The sequence below is a fragment of the Mchenga conophoros genome, linkage group LG18 (genome assembly GCF_057382185.1).
Source record: "Mchenga conophoros isolate Kocher_MC1m ecotype Shallow Benthic linkage group LG18, M_conophoros_male_GT1.1, whole genome shotgun sequence".
Taxonomy (NCBI): Eukaryota; Metazoa; Chordata; class Actinopteri; order Cichliformes; family Cichlidae; genus Mchenga; species Mchenga conophoros.
This window is the reverse complement of record NC_140543.1, coordinates 27,283,167-27,292,694: the sequence shown is the minus strand read 5'-3', so window position 1 is coordinate 27,292,694 and position 9,528 is coordinate 27,283,167. Positions and strand designations below refer to the sequence as shown.

At 39.3% G+C, this 9,528-nt stretch overlaps 1 protein-coding gene across 2 annotated transcripts; it reads right to left on the bottom strand.

The window, feature by feature from the left end:
* Positions 1 to 3,506: 3,506 nt before the first annotated feature.
* LOC146554035 (transferrin receptor protein 1-like) lies at positions 3,507 to 9,008 on the bottom strand. 2 transcript variants are annotated; one of them, XM_085255151.1, is made up of 16 exons: positions 8,813 to 9,008; positions 8,520 to 8,706; positions 8,204 to 8,429; positions 8,002 to 8,124; positions 7,476 to 7,571; positions 7,009 to 7,148; positions 6,759 to 6,910; positions 6,551 to 6,670; positions 6,324 to 6,409; positions 5,921 to 5,984; positions 5,401 to 5,468; positions 5,235 to 5,299; positions 5,003 to 5,121; positions 4,798 to 4,955; positions 4,381 to 4,539; positions 3,507 to 4,099 (listed from the first exon to the last, which is right to left on the bottom strand). In XM_085255151.1, exons 1-16 carry the CDS (start codon positions 8,991 to 8,993, stop codon positions 3,857 to 3,859), a joined length of 2,187 nt encoding a protein of 728 aa, XP_085111277.1. In that variant the 5' UTR covers positions 8,994 to 9,008; the 3' UTR covers positions 3,507 to 3,856. The 2 variants fall into 2 exon arrangements, with proteins under 2 accessions (XP_085111277.1, XP_085111278.1); XM_085255152.1 differs by having other exon boundaries at positions 4,798 to 4,946.
* Positions 9,009 to 9,528: the final 520 nt, after the last annotated feature.

Here is a 9,528-nt window from a genome sequence, read left to right as displayed (position 1 = left end):
CGGAATAAGAAAATATAATAATAAAGATTAGAAGAACAATACTGTGAATGCTTTTCAAGCATTCACACTAATAAAGATTAGAATAACAATACTGTGAATGCTTTTCAAGCATTCACACTAATAAAGATTAGAAGAACAATACTGTGAATGCTTTTCAAGCATTCACACTAATAATAACTAGAAAGTGCATTTTCTGAAGAAACTGCAGTGTGAATGCTTGAATCTGAATGTATGGACTGAAATGAATTAATTGCTGAATTTTGAGTTAAAAATTTTGAATGAGATAAAAAAAAAAAAAAACAACCTGAATTTAACCTGAAAACAACAGTGCTGAACTGCTAAAAGCTGAAGGTTACACAGAAGAAGAAGTTGGAAAAAAGCTGAAAATGTTTTAATTGTAAATTAGAAAAACCTAAGAAATGAGAAAAGAACATTTAGAGTCAGAAAACATCTGAAAGAATATTAAAAGGTCATATTCTTTGAATCACTGAATGACTCAAATGTGATCCCTCCACTTGGACCCACACAGTTTAAAAAGTTTACATCTCTGAGCTTTGAAAGACAAGATGTTGGAAAAAGAACAACGATGGCGACGTTTTGAGGGTAAAATGATGGCTTTAACACTGTGGACACAGCAGCAGTTGAAAGAGAAGTGTTTAAGATGAATTTTGGCAGAGTGGCAGAGAGAGCTCGTTAAGCAGGCAGGTGTGAGCCTGGTTGCTATAGTGACCGCACCCAATGGCTCCATACACACGCACACAGACATGCACCTCACTTTTGCTGCTTAAAATGAACAGAAAAGTCAGGCCGAAACAAATCGTTCCCAAATGAAAAGTAAAAGTCGTATTGACAAAATTCTTTCACTGTGAGTGACAGCAATGTCTAGTCTACCAAATTCTCAGTTTTCATGTCTGTGGAGTTTATTATATGGACGTGGTGACAGTGGAAAGACACCATGCTCTTCTGATTTTCAAACGAACCTTTTGAGCCATTTTAACATTAGAGTCTATGGAAGAGTTGGAGGGAGGAGGCTGTGCATTGGTGACATTTATGAAAGAACCATAACACCTAGTACAATAGTAAACACATTGGATGAAAGAGGACAGCGATGGCTACGTTTTGAGGGTAAAATGGTGGCTGTAGAGCAAACGCTGCGGACACAGCAGCAGTTTTAAAAAAGATTTTAAGATTAATTTTTTTGCTCCTCTCACTCTAGCAGTTGAGCTGCCTCACTCTAGCCCCAACATTCCGTCCCATACACACCCATTATAAACTCTGAAACGGGTGAAAAAACATCATGAAACTTAAACTGGAACTGAAGAAAAAGTATAATAGATATTGAAAAGATAAATACAAGTTGAATAGTTGAATGTCTTGTCTTCGTTTTAAAGTTTGAATGGTGGCTCTATGTCAATGTATGTGGAAGTAGTAAAAGTTTAAAAATGAGTAAATTGAATGAGAATTTGAAGGGTCTCCCCATTGAAATACATGGGAAATTTTTGTTGAATAAAGTTGAATAAAATTAAAAATATAAATGTTAAAAATGAGAAAAATAGAAGCAGTCATGTCCAAAAGAATAGGAATCTAATGGTGTTTGAATGGTTTTTCTAAGTTGAACGGTTTTGAAGGAGTAGGAGTACAAAAAACGTACGGAATAGATAAAATAGAATAACTAGAAAGTGCATTTTCTGAAGAAACTGCAGTGTGAATGCTTGAATCTGAATGTATGCATTGAAATGAAATAATTACTGAATTTAAGTTAAAAATTTTGAATGAGATTAAAAAAAAACCCCGAATTTAACCTGAAAACAAAGGTGCTGAACTGCTAAAAGCTGAAGGTTACACAGAAGAAGAAGTTGGAAAAAAGCTGAAAATGTTTTAATTGTAAATTAGAAAAACCTAAGAAATGAGAAAAGAACATTTAGAGTCAGAAAACATCTGAAAGAATATTAAAAGGTCATATTCTTTGAATCACTGAATGACTAAAATGTGATCCCTCCACTTGGATCCACACAGTTTAAAAAGTTTAAATGTCTGAGCTTTGAAAGACAAGATGTTGGAAAGAGAACAACGATGGCGACGTTTTGAGGGTAAAATGATGGCTTTAACACTGTGGACACAGCAGCAGTTGAAAGAGAAGTGCTTAAGATGAATCTTGGTACAGTGGCAGGCAGAGCTCGTTAAGCAGGCAGGTGTGAGCCTGGTTGCTATAGTGACTGCACCCAATGGCTCCATACACACGTACACAGACATGCGCCTCACTTTTGCTGCTTAAAATGAACAGAAAAGTCAGGCCGAAACAAATCGTTCCCAAATGAAAAGTAAAAGTCGTACTGACAAAATTCTTTCACCGTGAGCGACAGCCATGTCTAGTCTACCAAATTCTCAGTTTTCATGCCTGTGGAGTTTATTATATGGACGTGGTGACAGTGTAAAGACACCATGCTCTTCTGATTTTCAAACGAACCTTCTGAGCCATTTTAACATTAGAGTCTATGGAAGAGTTGGAGGGAGGAGGCTGTGCATTGGTGACATTTATGAAAGAACCGTAACACCTAGGACAATAGTAAACACATTGGATGAAAGAGGACAGCCATGGCTACGTTTTGAGGGTAAAATCATACCTGTAGAGCAAACGCTGTGGACACAGCAGCAGTTTTAAAAAAGATTTTAAGATTAATTTTTTTGCTCCTCTCACTCTAGCAGTTGAGCTGTCTCACTCTAGCCCCAACATTCCGTCCCATACACACCCATTATAAACTCTGAAACGGGTGAAAAAACATCATGAAACTTAAACTGGAACTGAAGAAAAAGTATAATAGATATTGAAAAGATAAATACAAGTTGAATAGTTGAATGTCTTGTCTTCGTTTTAAAGTTTGAATGGTGGCTCTATGTCAACGTATGTTGAAGTAGTAAGAGTTTAAAAATGAGTAAGTTGAATGAGGATTTGAAGGGTCTCCCCATTGAAATACATGGGAAATTTTTGTTGAAAAAAGTTGAATAAAATTAAAAATATAAATGTTAAAAATGAGAAAAATAGAAGCAGTGTTGTCCAAAAGAATAGGAATCTAACGGTGTTTGAATGGTTTTTCTAAGTTGAACGGTTTTGAAGGAGTAGGCTTTCAAAAAACGTACGGAATAGATAATAATAAAATAGAATAAAGATTAGAAGAACAATACTGTGAATGCTTTTCAAGCATTCACACTAATAAAGATTAGAAGAACAATACTGTGAATGCTTTTCAAGCATTCACACTAATAATAAAGATTAGAAGAACAATACTGTGAATGCTTTTCAAGCATTCACACTAATAAATAAACACATGGTTTCTGTTTCAGTGCCACATGGTTGAGGACCTTCTCCCCTGCTTTGACAGGTCTGCACAAATTAGCTCCAATGCCAGGAAATGTGTTTCGTATTTGATTCAGATCACTTTATTAAATTCATGCATATAATCAGGGCTTTGCGTTGTTTTGTTGTTGTTGTTGTTTTTATTTTTAATGCAGCTGATTATTCCAAATCTTTATACACTGGTGCTTCTGTAAAAATCAATCGGAAATTTCTGTATCTATCACAGTATGAGATATTTTAGCTAGTGATAAAAAAAAATAAAGCTCAGGTTTGAACACCGCAGCAGCAATAGTAGAACAAAAAAAAAACAGTTTTCCTCATGGTAAACTATAGAAAGTCATTGACTTATTGTCATCATACGCCGCTTTTAACAAATGAACATTGTGAAAACAATATGATGACTTAGTAGATATCCACTGAAAACGTGGTGATTAATCACAACAGCACTGCCTGTTGTAATAAGAGGGCCAAACCATGAACAAGGGAGGGAAAAGGACTTTTCTAGATTTCATTATCCAGAGACCAGATGTTCCCTGCTAGGGAGTTGGCACAGGTCTGAATGGTCCAGGTCGCCTGGGCAAACTGGTTGCGGAACAGCTCGGCGTCTGCGTCGGGGTCGGCAGTCGTCAAAGAGTCGAGGTGGTTGGTCAGAGCTTTGAGGGTGTGGGGACCGGAGCCCAGCAGGATGTGACGGAAGGGGCTGTCTCTGGGAGAAACGTAGGGTGACAGGAAGTTCCTTTCCACCTATAGCAAGAAGACGGACATCATGAAAGAGCTGGATAAAAACCAACGTTATCAACAAATTTATTGGACAGTCCCGTCCTTTGAAAAGCAGAAAGCAGACACTGAACACTACCTACATCAACTATTACACTTGACTGTGATTAAAATGTGATGTATCCCATTTAATATACGATCCAAAGGTAGCTAAACCAACACTAAAGTTGTAATTTCAGCTCATCAAAAGCAGAGGTGGCAGCTTGTGAAATCAACTAAACTTGATAGACTGAGTTTTTTCCCCTTACTGTCATGATGCGGTCATTGATCACGCGGCACATCTCGATGTCCTCCAGGTCACTGTTCTGGATGTCGGCTGCCAGCGCGCTAGAGGCACGGCTGTAGGAGCCAGAGGCCATGATCAACCACCGCACTGTCAGAGCTTTGGGCAACAGCTGGGGCTGCATCTGCAAGCACACAAACATGCAGGGATGACTTTTCTCCCACAAACTCAAGTTAGTAAGCTGGACATTCAAGACCTGAACACAGCTTTGTCTTCTATGATGAGAGGAGTAACCAGGCAAAACAAACTGATTCAAAACTGATCATTTTTAAGTTGAGTGATGAAAAACACGACAACAGTCAAGTTGCTCCTGATTTCTGCAGCCCTGCTCTCAACAAGGTAAATACTATCTTCATTTACAAGGACACTGGTGAGCACTCACCCTCTGAACAGCCTTGACCTTCCCATTAATCTGAACCACGTGGCTGCGTATGAGCTGGTTGTACTTCTTCAGGTCCATCTGCAGCAGGTGGTCATGGACCAGCCTCAGTGCTATGTGACCTGCAAATTGGCCCGCTCTCACAAGAATTACTCTCAGATCTACAAAGTTGGCATTAGTTAAAAGAGTTCAGAAACTATTTAAGAACTTGTAGTACAGAAGAATTCACTTACTGAACTTCCAGAGTGGAATCTGAAAGCGACTGAGGGAATGCCGGAGAAGGCGAGGAAAGGATACGCAGCACTGTCCATCCTCAGAGGCTCCAGACTTCAAAATCAAACACAAAAAAGAAGAGTGAGAATGACAGCCTACTTTCAAACAAGAAGGCTGTGATAATCATCACTGGCTATACTTTGTTATCTTTAATTAGACGGACTCACATAGCAGACTCCCAGTTGTTCTTTCCAAACTGAGAAAGAAGAGACTTGTCCTTGTCATAGTTCACCTAAGAAGAAAACAAATACTTTGATTAAACTCTTGTTTTATTTTACAAATAAAACTGACCAACAGAATTATTTCTGCAGAAGAGATCAGCTGTGGAGTTACCTCTTTCAGAGCGTTTTGGACCAGGCTGTGCAGCAACGGGCTGGCTGCTACTTTAAACCCATTCTGACCTAGAATAACAAGACCACTAATATTTAGTTATCCTCAAACATAAGCAGTGTTGGTCAAGTTACTTGAAAAAAGTAATCAGTAACTAATTACTGATTACTTCCCCAAAAAAATAATCCCGTTACTTTACTGATTACTTATTTTCAAAAGTAATTAATTACTTAGTTACTTTTTAAAAACACGATTTACAACCTGAATAGGTGATAAAGCAATAGATCTTTGAGCCCAATTCTACTTTTTCTGCATAATTCATCATACAAAATGTAATCAAATGGAAAAGTCTCTTTTTAAAACTTGTTTTATTCGTTTTAATCTTTTAACTTTATGCATCAAGCAAAAATTTAATTATATGCACCATTCTCTGACTGGAAGAAATTTCTTTAATATTTAAACCTATTTTCTGCACATTCCAGCTTCATGAGTACAAGAAGTCTGCATCCATGGCAACCAATACCTGTCACAATGCCGTCCAGGTTGATGTAGGTGAATGCTTTCATGCTCAGAGAGGACAGATAACCCTGGAACAAAGAAATATCCAATATATGAATGAGACTGAGCACAATCACTAATAATTATCCTCCTCAGAATAAGTCTATTCATTTACGTCTTCTTTAATGGGCATTTGTTTTTGGTCTACATCTTTTGACTTAATTGAGCTATCCTAAAAAGAAATCCTGATGTACGAAGTAGAAAACATCCTGGGCTTTCCATTGATATCTCATGCATTTTGGGGGGGGGGGGTCTCTTTTAGCACCAAAGATGAAGGAAATCGCAAAAAAAGTACAATGAGAAGATTTATTTTTGTTGTAGTAAAAGAAAAATGCAGCTAATCTGAACCTTTGCCATGCACTTCTTACCTCCAACCACTCGGTGGCGCCAACACTCCCATACTCTCCCGCACTCCAGCTCGCAAACACAATACTCCTCCTCGGTTTGAATCCATCTATCAAAGTGGAAACACAATTAATCAAACTCATGAAGCCAGCATGTTCTTTAGCTGCTCAGTATCTGACGTGAAGTGTACGTCCAGGATCATTTTATTTGGAAATTAAAAACCAAACATCAGCTGCCGACAGGTGCTCACCGTTCTCCACCATGTCAGAGATGGAACGCGCCAGCTCTACGAGGACGCTGGTGCCCACGGTTGATGCTCCAAAGCCCGGGCCCCACGCATCCCTCTGGGCCCCAATGACCACGTATCGATCTGCAGACGGTCACAGGACATTCATCACTCGCATCGTTTCCATATTTCCTGATCACAGGATCTCTCTCATTATTCATCTTTGCTGTACCTGCATCCACAAAGCCTTTGATGACCCCAAAGAAATTATTTATCCTTTTCTCAGTAAGGACATTGTTGACTTCCACAGTAATAACATCGCTCTCATCTCTGAGTCTATTGATGCTCCCCCAACCATTTGGCTGAGGTCTACCCCCGAGCTGCCTGTGGGATGCAGACAAACATCAACCCTTTATTGATGCCCTGTTTATTACAAGCTTCAACCATCTTTCTGATACCAGTATGATGTTTGTGAGTCTTACCTCAGAATGTTCATTCCCATGCCTGTTGTGATAGTCTGAGCCAAAATATTTGGCAGGCCTGAAGACTGCACAGGTGGAAACTGGGTGTGGTTGAAGGAGGGGAAGCCTGGGGTGTAGGGATCCCCAGAGCCCATGTGGACCTGTGGGAATCAGACAGATGAAAAGATGATCTTAGAGTGGATCATGACATCTTTTCAAAGGTAGCTTTAATCAAACTAAACACATGAACCCCATTATTATTGTGGTTATCATTTAGATTATTGCACTGGTAGAGGAAGCGCAACTACTTCCTCTTATGAACAGTGCTAGGTTTAAATGCACTTCACAACATGTGTATTGTCGACATGTCAAACATCTGTCCTCTCATTTCATATTTAAACAACAGTCTTCACCTTTCCTTCAGTGTACTCATCTGAGTATTTTCCCAGGTGATTTACACCTGAGGAGTAAAAACTGTCTTCACTCACATGTCCAAAGAGTGGAGTGCTCTCGCCGATCGAGTAATCAGCAGGGTCTGGGTAGATCAGCACAGCAGAGGCGTTCACTTTGGCTGCATTGGCTACCTATAAGCAGAGAAACAAGGCAATGGGAAGCTAAGATCACCAACAGTAAAATTATTCGAATGAATCACATAATATAAAACGAAGTTTCATGGTAAAAACATAATTTCTTCTGCGATGAATAAAGTAGGATTCTGATTCAGTTGGGGAGAAAGAGGATGAGATGGAGATGACAAAGGAGAATGCAGTGATGGAGGAGGCAGATGAAGGAAAGGAGGAGAAAGATTATGAGAAAAGTATGAAAATATAAATCTGCAGATCTTAAAAGGTCATATAGTTCGGAAGGTCTCGCCTGTACAGAAACACACACACGAAAATTCTAATGGAATTCTACTGAAGGTTAAGAACAGAGGACATCTACAAATATTGACAAGTACCACAGGGAATAAAGTCTCGTTCAAATGATGTTCCACCTTATTTTGAAACCACCCACCTTCTCAGCAAAGCTTATCCTTCCAGCTCTGACCAGCATCACCCTGTTATTCATGTCGATGTTCATGTCCTTTAACTGCCTCAGGTCATCTTCCTGTCCATAATGGGCATACAGCACTGCACCCTGGAGCCATCAGAAACAGAAATGTCACTGCAAGTGTCACTGTACATTTCTCCTACTCATAATTTAGCCTTCTGATTACCCTTGCTGTTCCACTGGCGCTGTAGGACAGGAAACCCGTTGGACGTTCCTCTGATCCGTTCTTGAAAACTATTCTGTTGTATCCAGATGCTGGGGGGTCCTGAACCTTGACAAAGTGCTCATCAGTCCAGGTCTTCATGCCGTACTCCTTAAACTTTGTTATCACCTTGTTCCCCAGATCTTCATCACCAGGAGAACCAGCCCGGTGGTTGCTACTGGTCAGCTGACTGTGACAGGGAAAACAAAAACGGGTTACTTACTGTTAAAACTACAACACACATAACAAAATGTGTGCAGTGCATGGAGCTTCTATTCACCCAAGGACAGCGTCCATACTGGATGTAGTCAGTTTTTCAGCAAGAAGCTTTTTCACATCATCCCAGTCCATGAGGGGAGCAGCACCGGTCTCATGGGCGACAGAAACGTCTTCATAACGGAGAGCAGAGGTTGCACAGGTGGGAGCCAAATCCTTATTCCGATGGACCAGGTAGCCAATCAAATAGCCTGAAAGTGGCAGTGATTCCAGATAAGGGATGGGAACAGATCAACTGAATTAAGTGACTCAACTGACTACAAAACCACAGCTTCCTCTTTTAACTTGCTTTCTTACCGAAGATGAAGACGAGGATGATAGCAGCTGCTATGAAGCAGAGGACTTTGGGTGTACATCTACATTTTTGAGGGACGTATTGTTTGCGGCTTGACTTGTGATTGAGGTGATCTCCAACCTCAAACGGCTCATTTATGCCAGATGACTCTATAATCTCCACATGCCTGGTGTCATCTTCCATATTCTGGGTAGGTTGAATCATGTGTAGAAGTGTGGTTTACTGTTAAACTGACAAAAACAAAAAATCATGGTAATCAGAATATATCACTTCTGTATTTTCCAAACGACATCATAAGTCATAAGGCCAGCTTATGATTTCCCACGCTGTCAAAAAAGTAATTTTCCTTCTTCATAAACATGCCTCTAACAAATAACTCATCATTTAAATGCATTTTTGCTGTGTTAAAATCAGATGACAGGCTCTCAAAAACTATGAACACAGGAAAGCTGTCTCCTTTCACTTTCACAATCATCTACTCTTTCTAGCCCTACTTTCACCTTCCCAGTCTTTTTCTTGAGGTAACTTGTCTCTTAACCTGCATATATTTCCTGTGTGCTCAAAACACATCACAGATAATGATGTATGAGAAAACCAGCAAAAAAAATATTTGCTTGAATAGTTAAAATAAAGCAGAAAGATTATTCAATTCAATTTGATATAAAACAGCATCATATCAACAATTTGTCAAACAGTCTCCTCAAGAGTTAATAAACTG